This window comes from Umbelopsis ramanniana (assembly GCF_025399195.1).
Source record: "Umbelopsis ramanniana AG unplaced genomic scaffold K450scaffold_30, whole genome shotgun sequence".
NCBI lineage: Eukaryota > Fungi > Mucoromycota > Umbelopsidomycetes > Umbelopsidales > Umbelopsidaceae > Umbelopsis > Umbelopsis ramanniana.
The window spans coordinates 60,312-83,575 of record NW_026252116.1 but is presented as its reverse complement, the minus strand read 5'-3'; the positions used below and the strand labels follow the sequence as shown (position 1 = coordinate 83,575).

Below are 23,264 nucleotides of genomic sequence, written 5' to 3'. Positions count from 1 at the left end.
TGTATTAAAATGGTCTCGAGGCGTTTGCCTTCAAGAAAAATTTCAAGCTCCCCTTTCCTCTTAGAAAAAGTGATGTTTGTCGGGGAACCGATCTGCCAAATTGACCGCAACTCCGGCTTTATTGATTTGACTTTTTACGATTCATCAGTCAATGTCGTTATGTACGAATATGAGGAAAATAACAATATAAGAAGGAATAAACTGGGAAGGAATAGGGCAAAATAGTGTAGATGACTTGAGGGTTTTTCTTTCTATTGGAAGTGACTTTGACTTGAAATGGGAAAAAGGGTGTAATGCAATGTGTAATTGAGGTTTAGCACGTTTTTGGTTCTTTTTTTTTTCATTTTAACTTGCTTGATAGTGGGCAGCGACAGGGTCACCCATGCTTGTTTTTTGTGTTGAATTGTCATTTACAAACGTCCTTGGAGGATGTATTCGATGGAGGTGTTGATGAATTCTTTCTTAGGGTTCAAGTCAAAACCAAAGAAAGCAGAGAGTTGTTCACGAACTAAGAAAAAAAAAGATCAGCAATGCATTCTGCTTACCCCGCTGCCAAGCGTTTCATCTGATAACGTACCTTGTTTTTTAGTGATGCTCATCAGATTAGCAGTAGCTAATATGTTTTTAATTTCAGCAATGATTTCAGCGTCTCTAGGGAACCCAGGTGGAGTATTGCTGGCTGACTGGCTCAAGGTGGACATGGGCATGGAGTATTGACTCATAGGTCTCGAGGGCGGAACCATGTCGTATTCACTCATAGCTGCCGGGGTCATACGGCCGCCTTGCATCATATCATAATCCTGATTGACAGAGTAAGCACGAGATGATGCATTCGGTCTCATATAATCTCCATACACCGATCCTTCTTGCATAACGCTTCCGGCATAGCGACTACCAGGTCCACCGGGATTCATTGGGCTGCCAGATCGACCCCGTTTTTCGGAATTAATAGGATTGGTATCGCGGTAGTAGTCAAAGTTCTCTTGACTTCCAGCCCCCTGATGGCTACTGTAAACAGTTCCGGCGGGTCCACGACTGTACAAAGTTGGGTGGCTGCGATACGTCTGTTGCGTTATGCCAGTTTCACCCGATCGGCTAGAAGCCAGCTCCCACAACTCTTGTTCATAGGTACTCCATTTCTTGAGGGGGATCATCTTGTCGTCAAACTTTTCGTCATCCGCAACATAAATCTGCTTCTTCTTGTTATCACCAATAACCACACGAGTATTACCCCATGAGAAATCGTCAAAGTGCCAGAAGGAATAGATTGGAATGAAGAAGGAGAAAATGGGTATAGCAAGAATATAGATGACCATCCATCCGATGTACTGCCATTGTCGCTTCAAGATGAAAATGATAGCCTGCAGTGCATAGATACCAGCCAGCATGATGAGAGCAATTTTGGGGAATGGTCCAGTACCAGATGCGATGACATAGATGAGATACACCAAATACACCACACTCACAGGAAGGGTCATGGTACCGATCAAATCAAGGATAACCACAAATCGCATGGAGAAACAGCAAAAACCGCAGAGCTCAGGCAAGAAGACCAATTCCAAAAAGTTGTGCACCGTAGAGTTAATCCAGCGACGACGTTGAGAGAGCAACACCTTCCAACGATCGGGAGCCACAGTTTTACATTGGGCATGTGGAGTGAACTTCATCTTGTATTGCGGGAAGTGTTTCATCATGAGGGTAGTGAGGTATCTGTCTTCACCCAGATGCAACAAATTCTTCTTGTGCAGAGTGTCGACCTGATTGTCTGAGTATTCCTTAATAACCTTGGGTGAAATGATCAAGGGTGTGTTTTTCGTGGGAGTGCGAATTCGGTACATGCAGAAGCATCCAGGAAGACACGTGACGGATCCGAAAAGAGATTCGAAAGCCTTTGACAAATGATGAGAAATATAGTATTCGTAGACCTGAATCATGGTAGTCCAGCTGTTATCTTCATTAACCAGTTTTGTTTCGCCACAGAGACCAATGACACGGCCATCGTGCAACATGCAAGAAACCATACGAGTCAGAGCATCGGGTTCGACTTCCGTATCCGAATCCACCATCAGAACATATTCGTAAAAGCTTGGATTAACACCAATGACATTTTTCATTTGGTGATAGATTTCCAATTCCAGAGGTGTCATTTCGGCTTCAAAGTGGACTTTGTTCAAGAAGTTCATACAGATGATTTGCGAGTCACGTTTACCACGGTTACCAGGTTTGGAGCGCTCAGACGCCTTGCCGACCTTGACGACCACAATGTAGGGAACGACGTGACCTTCAAATTCGTAGAGACCAGAGTAAACTTTACCATAGTTAAGCTGTTTGCTACCTTCACCAATCGACTTGAACATGAGTGGCTCAGGATCCAATTTAGGGTCATGGCCGAGAACATCGAGCACAATACGTGGTGTAGGACGGTCGTTTCCACTTCCCATAACCATACCATCGGCAATGATGAAGAGCAATTTGCGCTTATCATCGTAAGTCATAGCTGTCAAAGAGTCAATGGTTTTCTTGATGGATTCTTCACCTTCAGTGTAACAAGGAACTTGACAAATGACAAACTTGTCGTGGTCTTCTGGTGTAGGCTTACCACCGAATTGTAGAGCAGCCAAAAACTTGACAAGAATCGTGGAACACATGACCAAAGCAAAGGCAAGGAGTAGGTAGTTGGCAAAGACACAACGGAGGTCCTCACGGTAATCCACACGGCCAATGTAGAAGGCATTGTCAAGGCAGTTCAGATTCTGTGCTCTATATGTCGCATTCATGCCTGCTGTGTACTTGTTCCATGCATCCGTCATATCACCTCCGCCGAACTTTTGGAAGATGCCTTCAACAGTGCTGTCAAGATAATGATAGTTGGGGACTCCAGCAATACCCGTTGGCCAAGTTGCTGCCGTTGTCATGTAATCCGTGATATCATACACTTTGCCGTTAATGATGCCAGCCAATCGAGACCATGAGTTGAAATCACTGTTAAGGTCCTGAACTTTGTGAACGAGATCTCCCTTCAAATAGTCCTTGTTGAACTCAGGCAAAAAGCTTTGGAAATACCAAGTTTCCGAGGTGAGGGTGGTCAAAGTCACTTCTGTTTGCTGACTGCCAGAGGTGTGTACAAAAGACCCCAAAACAACACTAGTATTGGGAGTAACCTTGACGGTATCGCTCGTGACAAGACCAGGGCATGCTTGAGTCATTGGGGGAGGGAAGGTATATGAGATATCGGTACCGGCCATGGACGCCATGTCCGAGATAGCAGTAGGATGGGCGGAGCCACCGTGACTAGTATGGCCAGGAATCCAAGTGGTGATATCCCAAACTTTACCGGCAATACTGACATAGAAATCCGTTGCTTGATTATGATTACCAACATCCGTAGATGAGTAGAGTGTACTTGTACCAGGGCAAAGAATTGGACTAAGACCAACAATGAAAAAGAGAACAACACCCGAGAAAAAGAAGATAAGGAGACAGATAGTGACTTTTTCGCGCCAGGCCATTTGTACGTCTTCGCGCTTCATTTTGCCGAACCATCGTAGGAATGGAGTAGGTATCCAGAAGGTCATTAACCAAACAAATCGGACCCACCATATCCGCGTTGCAGTAATAGGGACTTCCTCAACGTGTTCTTCTTGATGGTATCTGTAATCTTCGATCATTTTGCTCATATCACGATTAGGGCCAAATCTGCGAGTTTCCAACACGATGAATTAGGTGAGTCACAGGATAACAAAAGTGTCCTATTTGCAAAAACTACTTACGCATCGGCAAGTTCTTTGCCGCCCCAGTCTGATTCTTCACCCCATTGACTGCCTTCAGCACGCTTTCTGGCTGAATTAGCAAATTCGTCTTCGCTATCCATATAGCTGGCACTATCATCGTAAAAAGAACCAACAGCAGCACCAGCCGCAGCGCCTTCAACAAAGGCACGATTGGGAGGAAGTAATCGATCCTGACTACCAGTAGAGTGGTGAGAGGCCATACGAGGTCTATTTTCCGCCGATAAATACTGAGCTTCGGTTTGTCCGGATACAGATTTGGCTTTTTGTCGTTCTTCCTTCTCTGCAGCACGCAGACCGTCCTCCAACACTTTCCAAGTTGAAAAGTCTAGCCAGATCATTTCATGTCCAACAAAAGCTTGAGTTTCAATCCAGCCCATGGAAGCACAAATGGCTTCAACTTGGCTTTGCTCTGTTCGGGTGGTATCTATTTGTAATCCTGCAACGAGATTTTCATAACGAACAAGGAAGTCGCCAAAGGTATAATAATTTGCAAAGTCACGAGGACAGCAACGATGAATCAGGTCTGGTATCAAGAAGGAACGAATTTGCGTCTTGATGCGTTTGGTATCGAATTGATCGGGAGCTTGAACATCATTAGGCCGCAAATGAATAACATTGTAAAGTTGGGTCTCTGACATAGTCATGAACAAATCCCGTAGAGTCATGTACAATTGATCCATTACAGTGGTTACTTGCATATTTTGATATGCTTCCTCTGCTTCTTTGATGGCTTTTTGTCGCTGAACTTCCTCAATGTCAAGTTCTTGGTCTTCTGGGATAGCAGATGACGCCATTTCTGGGTTCAAAGTGGGTCGACGCTTGACACGCTTCATAGAAGGTGCACGTACAGGTTTGGTGGGGAGCTGCGCCTTGACGATGGTACGATCGTCTTTGGGGTGCGACTCTGTGGCTACAACCGCACTTTGGAATAGACTGGAAACGAAATTGTTGGTGCTGGATGATCGCAACAAGTTAACAAAGTCAGGGGACAACGCATCCAAATTCTTATCCAGGAAGGAATCCATAGCATAATGAACAGTGCCTGAGAAGTGATTGATGCCAAACTGATAAGCATGCCCAGATTTTGCAAAAGAAGGGTGGGTTCCATATTGCTTTTGTAGGGAGAGGAGCAAGTTGGCATCGGTGGCATCGGTAGCGCCAGTTTGATAACGAGCACATTCCCGATCAACGGCACCAATGATACCTCCCAGACTCAAGTTGGAAGACTTGTCACGGGTATTGTCCTTTTCCTTTCCACATAACAGCTCTAGGCAGCCAGCATTGTCCATAGTCACAATTTGAGGAAGTTTGATACCGTCTCTCTCCATCATCTCGTTCAACGTGTTGCTGTGGTTGAAGCGCTCGTTGATGATGAATTGTTGTACACGCTCGTTTGAGAAGTTTACGCAGAACTGTTCGAAACCATTGGCTCTGAAATTCTGGAACCCAAACTGATCAAGAATGGCAATGAAGTTGGCAGGTTCGTTGGCATCGGTGTAGCAAAGCTTGGTATTGATCTGTTCAACAATCCAAAGGAAGAGTACTTTATACAGTGACTGGGCGAAGTCGTCTCGTTGTTCAGCTGCGGCACTTGCATTCAAAAAGACGGTACAAAGCTCTTTTCGAATAAACTTGAGTTGGTAGGTGAGACAACTTTCTAGTTTAGCAGGAGAAATTCCTAAAATGCTAGCCACAATCTCCAGACTCTCAATATTCTTGATAGAGGCAGCATCTTGGGTGCCATTGGCAGCGTCTTTGGTATCGATGAATTGGAGATTTCCTAGGTGAAGAATGGCTGACAAAACCTGGAAAATCTGCATGACTGTTTTGGCTTTGAAACCACACTTTTTGAACGCTGCCTTGAGGTTGCCAAAGGCGATCTCATCGTCTACAGCATGGACTTTGATGCATTTGGATTGAGCAAGGTAGGTAAAATGTTCAGGGACAAAGTTGAGGTGCAAGACATTCTTTTCATCGACATTGGTGCCAGCAAGCAGTGAATAAAAGACATTATAGGAGCGTTCATCCTTGGGTGTAATGGTAGTTCTTGATTTGTCAAACGAAAAGGCTAAGGTTTTGGCGCCGATAATGCGGCCACGCTCGTTAAACTGAAGCTCCTGAAATTTCCCAAACTTCGACGCTGAAACATTCTGAGACGTATAAGCACAGCCAAAAGCATCCAAGATGGCCTGCGCACTGTGTATCTGCTGCTGTAACTTGGTCTCCTTCTTACTATGCGTTGACAGCAACAATAGCTCACTGAGCAGATGGGAGTGGGTGGTCGTCTTTCCCGAACCGGTAATACCACTGTCAAAAAGACAGAAAAAAAAAGAAAAAAAGAGTTCAGAATGGCGGACAAAAGAAAAAGGCAATAAACGCAATAAATTGATGAGGGTACCTGAGTATGATACTTTGATCCTCACCGCTTCTTCGCATATGGAAATAAACACGGGTAGCTAGGTCGTAAACGTGGGGTTGAAGCTGAATAGTTTGACCGGATACATCTCGATAACCTACTTCAGCATAGGAGTTCAGGGTAGCGTCGTTCAGAAGTTCTAAAGGTTTGAAGGGGTTGACAACGACCAGAGTGGACTGGCCTAGACGAGTATACGGAAGATCCCGTTTGAAGCGGGATTGCAACAGACTAGTTACGGACTCCTCAGTTGGCCCTGAAGGCGTGGAGCCGAGCAGACAGGACAAGTCTGACCTTCCGTCTTCTTGCATTCTGAAACGAACAAATCCAAGAGAGAGAGAGAGAGAGAAAGAGTTGCTAGAAGGCGTCTCAATAATGATCGGGGTCAAGCAAGATTTTTTTTTGTTCAGATTTCCGGTCATGGTTACACACGGTAAGCCAAAAATAAACATCCAAATGAACAAGACAATTCTTTTTATTATTATCATTGCATGCCATCCAGCACTTGTCGAGCCTCTTCCAATTCGCCACTGCCAGCATACTTTGAATCTGCCTATTTAGGATCACCCTTTAGAATTCTTACAGGGACCCTGAACATCTTTTGAAAAGCTTCCTTACCACCATTGTACTGAGTTCCTGAACAGCAGCAGCCAATCGACGTTTCACGTCAGGTATCATCTGTACTGTCTCCTCCAATACTTCTTTTTGTTTGCGGACATCAGCCTCGTCTGCTCCGTCTGCAATAAGCTTATCTATTCGCTTTTGCTGAGATTCCAATTCTTTGCCGTATGAGATTTGCTCCTTGCTGATGCTGATCCCCGTGAAAATATAAAAAGGTGAAACATCAGCGTCGTAAACAGGTTCTATGTAAAAAAGAGACTCCGAAGGTCCACACAGAACGTGAGATCTATGTCCTCGGTGTCTTCGGATCACTTACCGCTTCACGACATTAGTCTTGATCTTCAGTTCTCTGAATGACATGTTGGGGTGTGTGTATGGAAAGGATATAGACGGAGCTTCAATTCCTACAGCTGCATGGAAAATTGTTTAAACTCACATCCTCACGACTGAGTCAAAAGCAAGTGGTCAACATAGCCATGGAAAAGGCGCTTTTTAAAAGGAAAGATTATCTCAATGTTTTTTAGCCTGCTGCAATAAGGTCACTTCTTGGTTGTTGCGTGCGTTTTCATGCATTAGCTTCTATTGTTCTGCTACCAGCTGAAACCAAACAGCAGGGGGTTACAAATCATTATCAACTTACAAGCATATGACCTCTTGATCCAACAAGGTTTTCCCATTGATAGTTTAAAAATAAACGGACATTCTATTTTTCACTTTGGTTGGTTATGATTGACTACTTATCTATCATGATTGACTACTACTACTTAATGTGTACTTTTGGTGAAATCAACTTCGTCTTCAGTGGTTTCTCTCGGTCGTCTGTCCATGTCGCCTTCCGTCGTTTCGGTGTTCATCGCCTTAATCCAATCGAGCTCAATTTCAAATGGGCCATCTTCTCGATCAGTGATGGATATCCCCACTGTTTTCACTCTTTCTCTCATCATCTCGATTTGGTCTTCCTGTATCATGCCATTGTTGGTCAGGACAAAGTCCCTAAATGGTATCTAAGTTGCATGAGAAATAGATGGCAAACCTGCCGCATTTATATTGGCTGCACTTCACTTACCATCACTGTTTGCCATTCACCCGGATTCCGCAAAAACAATCGATGTTGGTATAAATCGGTTTGAATAACGCCATCCGTTTGAATATTTACAAAGTATTTTCGGTGATCGCCTCGCACTCGCAGGGCAAGGTACCGGAACAGAGTGGTATCAAAACAAGGAGTACCAAACATAGAGGAAGGTCGTACTTTGGACCTTATTGCTGCATACCCACTTTGTTGTATTTCAGTGTTTGCTGGCAACTCCAACGACAAATTGCCCGAAAATTTGCCAACGCCTTCTGGTGTAATTTCGAGTTTGGCTTCAGAAAACCCTAAGTGCATAACAAATTGATGGGTTGGAAATAGACTTTAGACGCAGAGTAGCCCTCAATTGAAAATGTACCTCCAATATCCTTGTCGCAGCCTATAACCCATTGTTGTAGATCCTTAGACGTATTCATGGTGAACATGGGTAATTCTTTCTGCCAGCCTTGAAGGCCGTCCATGCGAAGAGCTAGCTAGGAATGAGCGAAACATGTCGTGGCACGATTCCAACAGTAATCCAGCTGTCCCTTACCTTTCAAGCTGGATTCACCAACTACGTTGACGGTTCTACGTAGAAATGAAAACATAATGCACGAGCTGTAAGGATCAATTAGAGGATTTTCTTGAGATCGGCCTAAACCCACCAAAACTATTGCAGTCACGGACTTTTTGCAATTCCCTCAAGTTGTCCCCCCGACCCCAGGCCAGAGGCTCAATCCGGTTTCCCATTCGTCCTACCTCCCTTCATCAAAATTATTGCCCAGCAATTCGCCATCATATACCTGCTCCTGTGGCGGGCATTTCTGTCTACATTCCTCTCCTTTCTTGGTTTCCGAAAGGTTACGAAACATGAGCGGAAATCCACTGTATTGCTCAAGTGGAATAACAGCTCCTACTTCATTTCCTTTAAGGACTTCCCGAAAGGATTAGATCAAGCAACGCTTAGAGATCTAAAGGAAAGGTGCAAGACTGCAACAGGAGTACCAGTAGCTACTATGAAATTGAAGGTATCAGGAGGTATGTTCTTCAATGGCTGCTTTCCATAGGTCGACTTTTCTCTCAGTGATTAATATCATCATCTGTGTTTGAATAGCAAACATGAAGGACGAATCAGCGCAGCTTTCAAGCTATGGCGTCCATTATAACTCTATCGTTGAATTAGATGGACATCTCCCGGGTGTAAGTAATCGATTATATCAATGATGTTTTTACCCTGGTAATTGATCCGTATTTCTCGCCTCCTCGACCAAATAGAAGGAAGATCTTCAAGAAGCAGCGTCTGGAAATCCTGAAGAAGTCGGTCTCTGCTTACGTATTGCTCAGACTGTTGAAAAACTCAAGGAATCGGCTGTGCCCGTTATTGAAAAATACGACAAGGAGGTGGTAGAATACATAGCTGGAGGAATAATCGATGAGACGAAAAGAAAGAAGTTACTCGACATGTCGGCCTATATCAATGAACAGCTCATGCAGTCACTCTTCGCTTTAGATGGCATAACATGCGAGATCGATTTTACAACCGCTAGGCAGAAGCGACGAGAAGGTGTACGTTATGCTCAAGGATTGCTAGATAGATTAGATAAAATCAAAAGCGATTTGAGAGTGTTTATAGATTCGCATAAGGCATAGATTTCAATGTACACCTTTTTTGTATCGTAAGCAGCACGGTCTTATAAAAGCATTAATCCATTAGAATAATAGCAAAAGCAAATGACAACGGTATTGAAAAGTCGCTCATGTCAAATGGGAATGAACGATAGTAAATCTTAAGATTGTTTGACAGCTTTGATTTGTTCATAGTCATGCAAATTGGCAGAGCGAGTTGTCCACCAAAACTCAGTGACCGAGCGACTCCACAACAGTGTCACCTAAATACCGGTTAGCATTTTTTTTGGTTTACGCGAAAATATATCACAATATCTGGTAATTACCTTGCCCATTGCGTTTTGGTACCAGCTCATGCAGTTCCGAGACCACACAGTAGATGAAAGCTCTTGCTCTAGCGTACTAGAGAATTGTTCGGCGCGCTCAGCCTTGACGTTAATGGACTTCACGCTCTTTTTCATCATCTTTCTAATGCAGTCGACAGCATAGTTCACCTGGCTATCATCAAACGGCAATGTTAATACTTGGGGCAACCTATACGGGTTTGTACGCTGGAAAGCTTACCATTCTGCCATAATAACCACCGAGTTGTGGCCTAAGCCAGATCCAGGGCCAAGGATAACAAACAGGTTAGGGAATTGGTTGACAGTTACGGTCTTGTATGTTTTGGGGAACCCATTTTCTGCCCAATATTTCTTCAAGGATAGTCCATTCTGTCCATAAACTGCGAGTTGCTAATGTCAATGCATGCAATGAATAAACTAACATTTGTTAGTAAGCTTACTTTGGAGTGGACCCATGTAGTCTTGTGTGATAAATCCAGTCGCCAATACCAACACATCTATTTCACGTTCTTCACCATCCTCAGTGACGATGCTATTGCTTTTAACAGCGGCAATAGGCGACCTTTCCACATATACATTTTCACGGGCAATTCCTTCCAAGTATATACGTGAATAGGCAATTCGTTTACAACCGACAGGGTAATCTGGTACAAGCTTTTCAATGAGGTCTTTGCGATTTAAAGACGTGAGTGTTTTAGTCATGTAGGCGGTGAATCTTTGTCTTGCGATTTCGTTGAATTCTTCTGGTCTATTGAAGATCCTGATGTTTCTATCAAGCTGAAAAAGAATATCAAAATGTGATTGAAAGACTTGTTTCAGATATCAGCAGGAATGTACTTACCAGGATGAATATTAACCACCTGTAGAGTCTCATCAAGACCGGGAACCATGAAAAAATGGTCTTTGTTCTTTGACTGTAAAAATTGCCGATCTGAGGGCCTACCCAGGCCGGTCTGCGCTGATAACTATAAAGCGACTTTGCTTCCTTTGCGATTTCCGGAATGGTTTGAATGGCACTGGTGAATAACAAATGTCATATCAGCAGCCGTGGTTGAACAGCCGTTTGATTCACAAACTACATACCTTGCTCCGCTTCCAATCACAGCTACTCTTTTGTTTTTCATATCAATCGAGTTGTCCCACTTTGCTGTATGTACCACCTTGCCCTGGAAGGAATCAAACATCTCCGGTTTATTTGGAACCATCAGAGGACCTACTGCACCAAATCTATAAACGTCATCATTAGCTGACATTCGTTTCGCCTCGTCTTTGGATATTGTCAATAGTCATGTAAGCTGATGGTTTATCCTACTTACAATACATTGTAGTATAGTTCCTCAGTATCACCATACGTGGCACCATGGGCGGACCAGAATGCTTTGCGGACTGTGACTTTCCAGAGTTGATCCGACTCTATCCAATGAGCTGCGACTACCTCCGTGTTGAACCTCGTTTGCTGGTACAAACCATACTTGGCCGCCACACTACGTAGGTAAGCAGAAATTTCCTGTCGAGGGCTTTGATATCTAGACCAATCTGTGGATAATGCGATGGCTCAGAATGGAGGTGTGATGATAATGCACGCGACTGCTTTTGACTTACATGGATTGAGTTCGAACGAGAATGAATAGACATGAGAAGGTATATCGCATGCACATCCAGGGTAGGTATTGACATGCCAGGTACCACCGAAATCCGAATCCTTGTCAATAATCTCCACGTCGAGACCAAGCTGCTTCTTGACCTGAATGGCAGCGCACAAACCGCTAAAACTAAATTTGGTGTAATGAAGGAAACCATATTAGCAAAGGCACATTGAACTACGCTGGAGAAAAGTATTTCGTGCTGTACCCTGCGCCAATAACACCAATTTTGAGATCTTGCTTCATAGGAACAATAATGTTGTGTGAGATAAAAGAAACCGAGATATTGAATCTGAACGTGGGGAGCAATCTTTTATATAATTGCGGCTGGTGACGCCTTAATTTATATGATCTTTGCACCCCCAACCTTAAAACTGGCTTACAATATTGATTTTTGTCGTTTTGAAGCGACCCATCTTCTGAAACGGAAGAGCATTACTCTCAACTCTTACTAGGCATATATCTAAATTGTTTTTCCGAACGCTTTACTCAATTATGGGCGCATTAGATGCCGTTTTGTAAAATTTACCCACCGGCCACACGAAGTAAAGCATTGCTGACAACGCTTCAAATTTTCCCTTTTTGGAGCAAGTCAGAAACTAAAGCTTTCTCACAAGACTGCTATGGATCACACGGTTCATGAAGCACAAACCAACGAGTCAAACATATTAGTCATTGCAAATGCAGTTCCTATTGATCCCAAGCTTGTAGAATTTATTGAGGATCGCGCTCACAAATTAACAAAGGAACTGCAGACCTTGACATTGAACCTACAGCAACGCATGGCACAGGTATGTTGCCCATCTTCGAGGATGACTGCAAAATATGCACATTGTTATTGAATATTTTTATTAGTATGCGAAGTTGACTGCAGATTCAACGGCGTTACAGTACGCGACTATTAAAGATATGGCCAAGGAACAGGACGCCTGTATTGGACAGACGCTTGAATTGATTACCCGGTGCGATGAGCTTGAGAAGGATTTTGGTGCCATGTACGCTGTATCCGCTCAAATGTAAGCAAACAAAAACAAATAGGACAAAGTGAACCATAATATGCTGATGTTGGCTACCTTTGCAGAAAGGCAATCAATAAATCCTTGGATCTACTGCAAGCTTCGCTGCGATAGAATGACACGTCGGTATTGAAAGCCAAGCAACTCCCCAGCAGCAAATGTCGAATAATGTATCAGCATACAGCATTTTAATTAATCTCATTTGTACAATATTTCAATTCGTCTAAACACCTTTACGCATACATTTTATAATACACGTAAAAAACAAAATAACCGAGGAGTAAATTATCGGCGTAACAGCGAAGGAAGGGTCATGATATGCACATTTTCATCCCAGGCACAGGTTGCAATTTGTCCTTCGACATACAAATTGAAATCAACTCCGAGAACAAACTCAGTATGTGCATCATGGAGTTCTACCATAGGAACCGGTGCAGCCATATCCCATACTCTGACACTCATGTCATAACTTGCACTTGCAATGATATTTCCTTTGTGCGGTGAGCACTTTACTCGGCGTACGGCATATTCGTGGCCGGGTAGGCAAATAACTTCTCGATCAGGTCGTCGTAAATCCCAAACCTTGATTGTATGGTCCACTGATCCAGTAACAATTGTGTTGTCCTGGTACTTATTCCAATCCACAGACAGAATCTCATTGGTATGTGCATGTATGGTTTGCATAGATCGCGGGCTCTTAATATCCCAGATCTTTACCGTTTGGTCTCCCGATGCGGAGGCAAACATCGATGGGTTATACGGGGACCATGCTGTGCTGTAGACGCAGTGTGTGTGCTCAGTCCATGTTTGTAGAGACCGAGGCATTTCTGGTCGCCACTAATTGATTTGATTAGGTTAGCACTAACATCACCATCTCGTATATGTAGCCGTTCCGAACTTACAATTTTGATAGTATGGTCCCAAGATCCAGTGACAAACATATCCTTGCTAATCAAATTCCAATCTACTGAGAACACCTCTCGTTGATGCTCATGCCAATTTTGTATGGGAAAGTCCTAGATACCAACGAAAAAACTTTAGCTAATGCCGCTTCAGGTACGGGGATCAGAAATAGCATACATACAGCGAGTGTTGTATCCCACAGCTTCAAAGATCCATCGCCGCTTGCAGTTACTAGTTGGTTTTCATTGGCCTCACTCCAGGCAACATCGAACAAACCATCTTGGGTATCAAACCTGGTTATTGTAGTCAGCATCGTGATAACCAACCCCACACTAAAGTTAAACATAAGAAGACTTACACTCTCTCCACCGCTACACCGTTGGGTCCAACGCCAACTCCTAATATGAATAATCTACCGTTTCCGACCAAGCCGTAGTTAGCTGAACCTGCGACGGCCAGTTTGTTCTCGAAAAAAGGGCTCCACTGAAGCTATATGTTTGAAGGTGAAGAGATTTAGGGCAAGATCAGCATGAGCCGTAATTCTAAGAAGAGATTACTAGGAAACTTACGGAATAGCCATTGTAGCCTTCAGTTCTAAATTTGAACATTAGTAGAGTAAAGGAAAAAGTACAAGTGAGAGTGGGTTTGCACTTGTCACTCCGAATGAAGTGACTAAGGCTCAATTTCACATGGCTCTGACATTGTTTGCCAACAGTGCGGAGAACATGCACGTGACAGTTGGAGCTTTGTTTGATATAATCGCTTTCCTGGTCGAATTCCTGTATGTACGATAAGACAAATCACAGTATTTAAAGCAGGATTTTGCTATTCAAACAGGGAATGGTATTTGTAACATATCAATAATGCGAAAAAGCACAGAGCTTAAGAGTCTGCGATATAATTGTTTGATGTCAATGTCGCAAACCACTTTCCACCAAAACTGGCAATTTTTTCAATTTTTCAATTTTTTGTCTTAAAAGAGCCTTCTCGTTGATCACTCGAAATTCGAACATGAGTACTCCTGTTTCAATGACATCTTTGGATCCAAGCGTGATTAAATCAACCAATGACGATTCAAGTTCGTCCGATGTCAACGACATAGATGTTGTTATGCCAACAGACGAAACAGCGGCGCCAAAAGGAGATCAGAGAGTTGAAAACGAGGGATTAGCGCTCTGGCATGCGAGGCGGAAAGCTTGGACTCAACCAACGGCAAACGCAAGAAGATCTGCATATTTGCTTCCACAAGAGCTACAATCCATACAAAAAATGCACACTATCTATGATTCTCTCATATACCAGCGTCGAAAATTTGCCAGGCCGTTACCTTTACCTGCCGTGGTGAGTACATCCCCGATAAATCATACTTGGTGAAAAGAAAGTGTCATTTACCTTCCGTTTATATGTAATTTTAGATTGATATTATTGTTTGCGGATGGAAACGCGACGGTACTTGGCCGCAAGGAATGGAAGCACCTAAAGATTCTAATTAAAAAAAATAACACAATAGCTCTTCCTCCTGTGTACAATCTTACACATCATGTACCATATTCACTCACTCGATAACCGCTATCAGCCTCGCAATAGTACACTGTATCAATACTAAATGTACCATTATAACCATAACTCTATACAATCTCAATTAAGAATAACTGGTCAGGACATGCAGCTGGTGTGAGCTTCCTGTTTGACGAAATGATTTCGGACTGCCTATCGCGTTGCTTGAAAAATTTCATTGATGCCATCGACTGTGTAATTAAGACCTACCTACAGTATGAACTAAGGGATACCTACTACAACCGCATCATCATAAAAAATACACACATTATTAGACTTGACACCAAACGGCTCAATAGATCAAGTCGTGTCGTGTTTCCCATCTTATACACGTCCGTCACTCATCTCAGCCTCTACCATAATCAGATCGACTTGTGACTGGCCAACTCGGTTTGGATTGAAACTGTGGAAGTGGTGCTCCCAAAGCGCTTTCGACGATAGCTGGGTTCGCCAACCATGGTGGTAAGATTGAGTGTCCCACATACTACTGGCCATTTTACTCCTAATTCGTTGACACCCACCTTCATCCTATTTACAGCAACAAATTCGCTGGGCAACATTGAACGATACTCGCCATGTTGATGATCAGGATCCAAAAGAAGTCCAGGTACGCGGCGTGGACCACTGTGTTGTTAGTTTACATAGTTGCTGACGACATTTTGAAAACATAGATTGAACGCTGTCTCGAAAAATATCAGCGAACCTTGCGTTTGCATCAGCGAGGAAAACTGGTCGAGGCCAAAAAGCTTTACAATGATCTACTAGAGAACGAAGTCATGCGACAGACACCGCTGACGGTATGTTGCTCACCATTTGTGCTGTCTTTATGGATGTCTTTATTCATGTCTATTACCCGCATATAGCAAGCTCCGAAAGAATTGGATGTGGAGGGGTCAGCTACAGTGTCGATGGCTACACCTTTAGCATTACTTCAGTTTCTAGTGTTTAAGAACTATGCTTCAATTCTGGAAGAAGAGTACAATAATGACGCTGCAAAGCCGAAAGAATTGGCTGAAAAAGCTTTGGATCATTATATCAACGTATGTAGTGAACGGCAATCTTCGAAAATTCAACAAAATTCTGATACACCCCCCATTAACTCATTGGTTTTTCAGGCACTTTCAATCGATCCATCCGCACGTATGCTCTGGTACCACACAGGCACATTAGCGCGTGCCATCGGAAATATGCGACTGGCAAAGCTTGCATTTGGGAATGGCTTATTACTGCAAAGCTCCTGGAATACACAAGGTAGCGACGCTATTCATCCGGATTCCATTATCCACTCCACTCCCCCGGATGAATTAGCTTTTGATCGATTTAGTCCCAGTCAATGGTGGTGCTTAGAAGGTTTATGTGAGGTAGGCTTGTATTTTAGTCAAGTACTGGAATTGCTACATTTCGCTCAATCTCTGTGACTAGACCTTGCTGAAAATCGGAGACCACGCAACATGTGAATACTATTACGAGAATGTTATGAGACAATTGGGTCAATGGAAATACGGAGATACCATGATGGAGCGTATCAGACAGTCCAAAGCATACGACGGATCCGAAGTCCAGGTCAATGCGGACAACATGCAATTAGATAGTAAGTTACGAGATCTGACTGGCAAAGACGATAGTTTAATCGTATTGACCAATATCATTAGGTAATGAAATTGAAAATAGCTTCATCTCGAATGCTTTAGATTTGAGCTTGACGAGGACCACTTGGGCTGATCTTTGTCATGTACTGCTGGATCAGTACTTTGATATTGTTAGAGAAATCCCAGTGCTTCCCTTTACTAGCGAGCATCCATCTCAAAACAAAAGTCACCTTACTTTGTTCGTGAACCAAAAAATCATCATTTCGCTGGACGAAAAAAGTAATGAAACAACTACTGTTGATCAAGAAAATGAAGCAACAATTGATCAGAATTTGAATAATACCAATAATATGCTGGTCGACATGGACGAGTTGCCAACTCAGCTAACGAAACCAAACGACTCGGTTGTGGAGGATGAGGGAGATGATGAATCGAAAGTCAATTCAGTTGTTCCCAGCACAGAAGCTATCGAAGATAATGAAAATGGTTTGGACGCAGTCATAAGTGAATATGACGAAATGAAGACCGATGTGGACGTTGTAATAGACAATCACAAGGATGAAGAAACAAGCGACGCAATACAAGATGATGACCAGAACACTATGGAGAATGACGATAACATAGACACCAAACATGAGGTCAAAGCCACCGAACATGAAGCAGAATCAGCTACCGACACAGACTTTCAAAATTCCAAAGCTGAGGATGATCATAAGATAGCCGATCAGCCTGAACAAGAACCTACAGACTTAAATGGTGACACATCAATGGATATAGACGCTGCTACACAATCCAGCAGTCAAGTTGGTGAAAAGCGAAAGTTCGATGAGATGGAAGATGAAAATGAAGGTAGTGACGAAGACGAAGGTCCAGAGATAACGCGATCGTCATTGCGGTAAGTTGTCAAGTGCCTTGTTGAATCACTGGTGAACACCAACACTCAGATATATATATTCAGTGCTTCGAAACGCGAGCGTGATAAGATTGAGCATGAAGAGTCGACACGCAAGAGAGTACAGCACGAAGAACAAGAGCTCAGCAATAAAATTCAGGAGATGTTGCAAGCTACTGGCTTATTGCCTTCCCTTGAACGAACGGAGAGATGGAATCAACCAGATAACGCTGATGATAAACTACGACAGGAAACGTTTAGTACATGGTTCGAGATGAAACTCTCTGAGTTGGTAGGAACAGCAACATGGGACTTGGAGTTCAACATCAAGGGAAATGAAGTAACAAAGAAAAAGTATGTAATTACATTATGTTTAGCATCTATGCACGTAAAATTGACAATCTTTTGACAGGGGTGCAACGTCCGCTTCGAATCTTCGTCGGTACGCGGTATTCTTAGAAACTTTGAACTTGGCCACCCTGTCGCCCGATGTGGACCAAACCAAAATCGACGTTATGCATTTCCTAGACTCTGTCAATCAAAATCAATATGGATTGTTGGATGTTCTCTGCCAGGCTGCTCTGGAAATATTACAACGAACAGCTCTGAAAAGACCAGCCTTCGTCCCCATTAATGCAGACCTTCGCTCAACCACACTTGATCTTGTTGAAGCACTTGGAGATAACTTCATTCAAGCTCTTTCTTATCCACAAGACAATCTATCAACCGACGACGCCTCTAATATTGCCCTCTATATTGCGGAACTCGCTTTGGATCAAGCAATTCACATGGTATTATCTGAAAGGCTGGCTGTAGAGAATGCACTCTCGGCTACCAACAGGCGTAAAGGTGGCGTGTTAGCCGTAGCCAAGGATCTTCGTCTCCGTAGCGAAGCTAACAGTGCGTCCATCAAGGAGATGCTGGAGCTAGCACAACAATGGTCCCATGTATTCGAAAGGCTCGTTATATGGAAACCAGCATCCCAAGCTCTGTATAGTGAGTCGCCCAATCTTGCCAAGTTCGACTCCTGGAATACGAACGTTGTTTTGAGGTTTTGGTGGTTGCGCGGAAGGTATTGTCAGGTGCAAGAAGAAGCGAAAGAGGCTCTCGCATGGTTTCATCGCTGTCTTAAAGCGTTTCAATCAACTACGCCTGAAAATGAATCATTGATTGTCCTCACCAACTGGTAAGTAAATATGCTTTTCCTTAGACTGACGAGGAATTGTTGGTTGACGGATCCATTCTCTCCAAAGCCAATATGATGCAACAATAGATCAGAATTCTGTTTCCTTGCGATTGAAGGCGCTAGACATGCTTCGTTTCACTTTGGATGCGAAGGAGAGATATGCTGAGGAAGATTACGAGGGCGTTATATCCAGATTGCAACCACTCATTTCTCACAGCGACATGAGTGCATTCGCAAAGACACTTGAGGAGCAGCACGAATCTTTAGAGCTATTAGCGAAGGTAATGTAGCATTTTTTGCCACAGTATTTAATACGAATGAATCTTTGCTCTTACTTATTCTTCGTCACCAGTCTTATGGCAAACTTGGCCAACATTCAAAAGTTTGGGAGTGTCGGATGGCTAGTTTGGTCCATTTTACGGAAGCCTTGATTAACCATGGATGTTCTTCGTATGTAAGCGACAAAACCAATACCAAATCTCAGGACAATCAGCAGCTGGTCAGGATGTTAAGCATGGTATATTTTCATTTTCTTATCAGCAATGGTGGCAATACTGTTCACGTCATATCTCATTCAAACCCTCCATACAGATCAATTATTCCCTGAATGAACTGATAAAACTTTCGTCTGGAGAGCATACGAACGGTAAGCCCATCAATCTATGGCTACAAACAGTTGTTAATCATGCTAATCGATCAGCTGTAATTGTTCCTCTAGACTTCCCTGCTATAAAAAATAACAGTGTCTTTTTGAAGACCAACCTGTTACTCTTGCATATGACTTCACAGTACATGTTCCGCCACCCTGATTTTATACCACTTGTAAATAACTTTGTTAACCCTGAAGCTCCTATACACGCTCCGTCAGCCACCACAAAGTCCAATGGCTTCAATGTTCTCATGGTTCGTCTCTGGGTGTGGGTTTCCCATATGATTCGACAATATACGGCCAACGAGATCGAGAACTCAGACGTAGTGAATGAAACGCAGAAGCAGCTTGCAGAGTTGCTATCAGATGTACACGATGACCTTGGTGAACGTGAGATTTGTGGCGCTGATAAAGGTAAACGGAGAAGCCGTGCACACTGTTATACCTTGTGCAGATTGTTAACATGGCTTCCACAGGCAAATTTTTGGAGCAAACCTTGCATACCCTGCGCCTTAACAAGAAGACAATCTCGAAGCGGAGCCTTTTCCAGTGCTACTACTGTCTGTATAATGTTAATGTTGGGGTAAGTGAATATATACATTTTCGCTTTGATCAATATCTTTCGGTAGCGTGTATAGCGGAATTGACGTTTTATATACAGACCGACACCGATGCTATTGAAGAACACTTTGCTGTCCCAAGAAAGATGGATCGAAAAGCAGCTGGAGAGTTGTTTGATCTTCTGGTGCCATCAATTATCGACAAATTAGACCGAGGCACACAGCTTAAGAATGATCTGAAAGAAGTGATCGATGATGTCGCCCAAGAGTTTGGTGATCCTCCTCTAGATATCCGTGAGTCCATATCTGAATTGATATTGGTGAAATGAAATACGTTTATTCAAGCTTTTCCCCCTCAAACTCATACAGCTTTGGTGAAGTTAAACCAAAACATTATCAATGACTATCTCGCTTCACCTATCGAGTACCAATCGTCTTTGGAAAACTTTTGTCGTCGATGTGCCTTGAATGTGATTGATATTGCGGACACAAGACAGAGTGAAGTTCCATGTACGTACAAATAGTGTGACGACTTCAACAATGTCAGTAACATAACGCTGACCTTCTACATTCAAATGGGTACTCCCATGTATAGCTGTGTATTTTAACATTTACTGGATTCGAGGAAAGATGTATCAAGCACAAATTAAGTATCGCTCCAAAGTGAATGCTGAGAAGACCATGGAAAATCTTGATGATGCGGTGGAGCAGTACTTGGTAAGTTGCACAACTTGACTTGCCAACTAATATGCATATGCTAAGACAAGTTTCATCATCAGAATCACTTGTATCTCCAACCATTTAGCTTCAGCGCTTGGTATGCCATCGGTAGCTGTTATATGCAATTGGCTGATGAAGAACTTATTTGGAGTGCCTCCAATATTATCACTCACAAGGACCGAATAACTGAATACCAGGCTGTAAGTGAAAAAGTTGAGATTTCATTTCCAAGGAGCATTAACGCTAAGATCTACTCTCGACTACAGAAAGCGTTTCACTGCTTCATGCAGGCCATTTACCTGGGAATAAGTCAGCAAATACAAGATGGGAACGAAAAGGACCCCAATCATCCAAGTGAACAACATAGGCTTTTCAATCTATACTATGACTTTGGAAACTTGCTTTATTCCATGTGCTGTCCACCCATGAATATGGAAGCATTTAAGGTGAAAATTGATAAAGCTGGCATGACCGAGGATGGTTCACGAATTTCGTTAAAGCACCGTGAACCGACCCAACGAGATGGATACAAACTATCCCTGATCATGTATTCCAGAGCTTTGAAGCAATCAATACCAAATCAAGTGGCATGGCGACTATTCCTCATGATTGGAAAATGCTATGGGAAACTGCAACGTCCCCCGCAGGTACTACTAAAAAAAAAAAATGATGTGACTTGTAGTCCCTGCATCAAGATCATCTAACTAAATCATCATTCTGTATGCAGGAGGTGCTGGCTTGGTATAAACAATCCGTAGACCGCTGTAAACCTTCTCTTGGCCAACATGGACATCACGAAGTCATTTTAGAACCTATATACAAACTATGCGCTGTCTTGATCAAATATTTGTATCGTCATCAGATCCAAGTAAGTTTGTGACATGAAACAGTATCATTTTGAGCATCGTTGTTGATATACTAACGGCTATTCAGCCTAATGAAGTGGCTAGCTATCTTGAGGAGAGCGACAAGGATGATGGAGAGAAGCAGGATAGCGACATGATGGACCATTCAGCTAACCACGATGAGGAATCAGTGAATAATAATACTGCAGAGATTCCCAATTATCGCGAGAGCCAAAACTCAGATCACCATCATGACAACGACACTGTAGATGGCGAACAAGAACATGAAGAGCACGAAGAAACAACTAAAACTATTCAAAGTTCTCATAGTATCGCTCATCTTAAGTCTGAAGAAGCTGCAGCTTATCAATTGATCTTCGACCGATTAGCCATGGTTCGAAAAATCGACAGGAGACACTGGCATCATCGACCTATATTCAGAGTATGCATTGTTTATCGATCTACTTAACATTTCCCGGGTACTGTCGCTAATCAATCCCTTTTCTAACACTAGCATGCCTGGATGCATTACTACATTTATCGTGATGCTGAGCAAGCCAAAGCTGATATGATGCCTTTATTTGCTCTCAAGTCCAATTTAAAGTCGCATATTAGCATATGGAAACCAGGATTTGAACGGTTAGTACATTGCTGGGTAGTGCTTGAGTTAAGTGGCTTATGCTTATTTTATTATGACCATATACAGACCAGGAAAGCATTTTGAATACGCACATCAATACACGGTGTTTATGATTGAGTTGGCGCAAGTGACCAATGATGCCAACACTCTCAAGATTCTCTGCCGAAAACTTCGCAAAAACCAGCCTGTTCTCTTATATGACAAGGAAATATACGGAGCTGCATATACTGCATACCTTGAGGTAAAAAAAAAAAAAAGAATCTAGGTTGTTGATATGACGGCTGAGAAATACGGACCTATCTAAAACGCAATTTAACTATTCTAGGTGATTCAAAATTACCTACACAAACATCACAATTCACAGCAGAAACAGTCCAGTGTTATAGGCGTAATTCCTAAAGCACCTTTCGAGAGAAAATGTGATGAGTGGCTTAAGGCTATTGTGGCCAAGGAACCTAAACCTGAACTGCTGGTGTTACTGACGGACTTGTTCGACATCAAGAAATTAAATCAAGGTCACGTATCGGACTTGAACAGCGATGAGCTGATTCGACAATGCTTGATTGCGTTATTGTTTGCAGAAACAGGAATCAAACAAGAATTAGTGGATGTTATAATCCCAGTTGTAGATGGTAACAGCTTTCGAATCATTGAAAGAGATGGATCTGTGGAAGACATCAAAAGGAATGATTTGGAGGGACCCAAGGTAATCCCAGCCAATATATTCCACCAAGCCACTCGTTTATATCGCTGGCCCCCTACTCAACGGTCCAAACCTTCTGCCAACGAGACCAACAAGAATGGGTTGACAACACCAGCAGGGACCGTCAGCTCGGAACCAGGGCTCAATGATTCCGGTAGTCCTGCACAGCACCCAGCTTCGACCGCTCCGAGGTCAGAAACTCCGCCTCCTCAAGCAATGCAAGTGGATACGGAAGACGATACAGTACCGGCAAGAAGTTCACTTCCCATCACTGATTTACTTAGCTCAGGATGAACGAGATTGAAAAGAATTGGATCGCAACTGTAAATAAGCAACAAGCATTCCTTTTCCTACATAATAAATAACAAACAGTATCAATTCCAACCGAAGGGGGTGGCTAGTTCGACATCATGAGACGCGACTTGTTGATTTGTTGTTAAGAAAGAAAAGCGGTGATATTGAAATAAGAACTCGGAAGCACGGGAACGCAAGTGCTT

The 23,264-nt window shown here is 43.0% G+C and overlaps 11 protein-coding genes across 11 annotated transcripts; 5 read left to right on the top strand and 6 right to left on the bottom strand.

Moving 5' to 3' along the window:
- Positions 1-56: 56 nt before the first annotated feature.
- Positions 57-7,168, bottom strand: K450DRAFT_210329 (uncharacterized protein). The gene is made up of 5 exons (XM_051584785.1): positions 6,823-7,168; positions 6,190-6,757; positions 3,771-6,098; positions 578-3,696; positions 57-508 (listed from the first exon to the last, which is right to left on the bottom strand). Exons 2-5 carry the CDS (start codon positions 6,690-6,692, stop codon positions 411-413), a joined length of 6,048 nt encoding a protein of 2,015 aa, XP_051444292.1. The 5' UTR covers positions 6,693-6,757; positions 6,823-7,168; the 3' UTR covers positions 57-410.
- On the bottom strand, positions 6,784-7,185 carry K450DRAFT_175207 (uncharacterized protein; the record flags this gene model as incomplete). The annotated part of the gene is made up of 2 exons (XM_051584215.1): positions 6,784-7,015; positions 7,142-7,185. 2 exons carry the CDS (start codon positions 7,183-7,185, stop codon positions 6,784-6,786), a joined length of 276 nt encoding a protein of 91 aa, XP_051444291.1.
- Positions 7,186-7,484: 299 nt separating this feature from the next.
- K450DRAFT_242514 (uncharacterized protein) lies at positions 7,485-8,574 on the bottom strand. The gene is made up of 4 exons (XM_051589270.1): positions 8,448-8,574; positions 8,274-8,384; positions 7,892-8,202; positions 7,485-7,829 (listed from the first exon to the last, which is right to left on the bottom strand). The coding sequence occupies exons 1-4, from the start codon at positions 8,500-8,502 to the stop codon at positions 7,590-7,592; spliced, it is 717 nt and encodes a 238-aa protein (XP_051444290.1). The 5' UTR covers positions 8,503-8,574; the 3' UTR covers positions 7,485-7,589.
- Positions 8,419-9,613, top strand: K450DRAFT_242510 (uncharacterized protein). The gene is made up of 3 exons (XM_051589269.1): positions 8,419-8,932; positions 9,009-9,094; positions 9,170-9,613. The coding sequence occupies exons 1-3, from the start codon at positions 8,911-8,913 to the stop codon at positions 9,542-9,544; spliced, it is 483 nt and encodes a 160-aa protein (XP_051444289.1). The 5' UTR covers positions 8,419-8,910; the 3' UTR covers positions 9,545-9,613.
- On the bottom strand, positions 9,613-11,780 carry K450DRAFT_210322 (uncharacterized protein). The gene is made up of 9 exons (XM_051584784.1): positions 11,716-11,780; positions 11,467-11,636; positions 11,181-11,400; positions 10,948-11,091; positions 10,706-10,880; positions 10,305-10,641; positions 10,085-10,244; positions 9,847-10,018; positions 9,613-9,783 (listed from the first exon to the last, which is right to left on the bottom strand). The coding sequence occupies exons 1-9, from the start codon at positions 11,751-11,753 to the stop codon at positions 9,682-9,684; spliced, it is 1,518 nt and encodes a 505-aa protein (XP_051444288.1). The 5' UTR covers positions 11,754-11,780; the 3' UTR covers positions 9,613-9,681.
- A 181-nt stretch (positions 11,781-11,961) lies between these two features.
- K450DRAFT_242505 (uncharacterized protein) lies at positions 11,962-12,723 on the top strand. Its single transcript, XM_051589268.1, has 3 exons — positions 11,962-12,298; positions 12,363-12,523; positions 12,589-12,723. The coding sequence occupies exons 1-3, from the start codon at positions 12,131-12,133 to the stop codon at positions 12,635-12,637; spliced, it is 378 nt and encodes a 125-aa protein (XP_051444287.1). The 5' UTR covers positions 11,962-12,130; the 3' UTR covers positions 12,638-12,723.
- On the bottom strand, positions 12,685-14,080 carry K450DRAFT_242503 (uncharacterized protein). Its single transcript, XM_051589267.1, has 5 exons — positions 13,996-14,080; positions 13,785-13,915; positions 13,608-13,719; positions 13,426-13,539; positions 12,685-13,360 (listed from the first exon to the last, which is right to left on the bottom strand). Exons 1-5 carry the CDS (start codon positions 14,032-14,034, stop codon positions 12,809-12,811), a joined length of 948 nt encoding a protein of 315 aa, XP_051444286.1. The 5' UTR covers positions 14,035-14,080; the 3' UTR covers positions 12,685-12,808.
- A 307-nt stretch (positions 14,081-14,387) lies between these two features.
- On the top strand, positions 14,388-15,101 carry K450DRAFT_242501 (uncharacterized protein). Its single transcript, XM_051589266.1, has 2 exons — positions 14,388-14,767; positions 14,842-15,101. Exons 1-2 carry the CDS (start codon positions 14,438-14,440, stop codon positions 14,917-14,919), a joined length of 408 nt encoding a protein of 135 aa, XP_051444285.1. The 5' UTR covers positions 14,388-14,437; the 3' UTR covers positions 14,920-15,101.
- Positions 15,102-15,238: 137 nt separating this feature from the next.
- K450DRAFT_242500 (uncharacterized protein) lies at positions 15,239-18,244 on the top strand. Its single transcript, XM_051589265.1, has 9 exons — positions 15,239-15,445; positions 15,522-15,590; positions 15,655-15,780; positions 15,847-16,023; positions 16,099-16,344; positions 16,406-16,574; positions 16,636-17,467; positions 17,531-17,818; positions 17,924-18,244. Exons 1-9 carry the CDS (start codon positions 15,440-15,442, stop codon positions 18,096-18,098), a joined length of 2,088 nt encoding a protein of 695 aa, XP_051444284.1. The 5' UTR covers positions 15,239-15,439; the 3' UTR covers positions 18,099-18,244.
- Positions 18,245-20,392: 2,148 nt separating this feature from the next.
- K450DRAFT_242498 (uncharacterized protein) lies at positions 20,393-21,030 on the bottom strand. Its single transcript, XM_051589264.1, has 2 exons — positions 20,879-21,030; positions 20,393-20,777 (listed from the first exon to the last, which is right to left on the bottom strand). Exon 2 carries the CDS (start codon positions 20,658-20,660, stop codon positions 20,403-20,405), a length of 258 nt encoding a protein of 85 aa, XP_051444283.1. The 5' UTR covers positions 20,661-20,777; positions 20,879-21,030; the 3' UTR covers positions 20,393-20,402.
- Positions 20,639-23,118, top strand: K450DRAFT_242493 (uncharacterized protein). Its single transcript, XM_051589263.1, has 8 exons — positions 20,639-20,779; positions 20,846-20,979; positions 21,204-21,226; positions 21,307-21,447; positions 21,513-21,866; positions 21,939-22,063; positions 22,131-22,305; positions 22,390-23,118. Exons 2-8 carry the CDS (start codon positions 20,904-20,906, stop codon positions 23,059-23,061), a joined length of 1,566 nt encoding a protein of 521 aa, XP_051444282.1. The 5' UTR covers positions 20,639-20,779; positions 20,846-20,903; the 3' UTR covers positions 23,062-23,118.
- Positions 23,119-23,264: the final 146 nt, after the last annotated feature.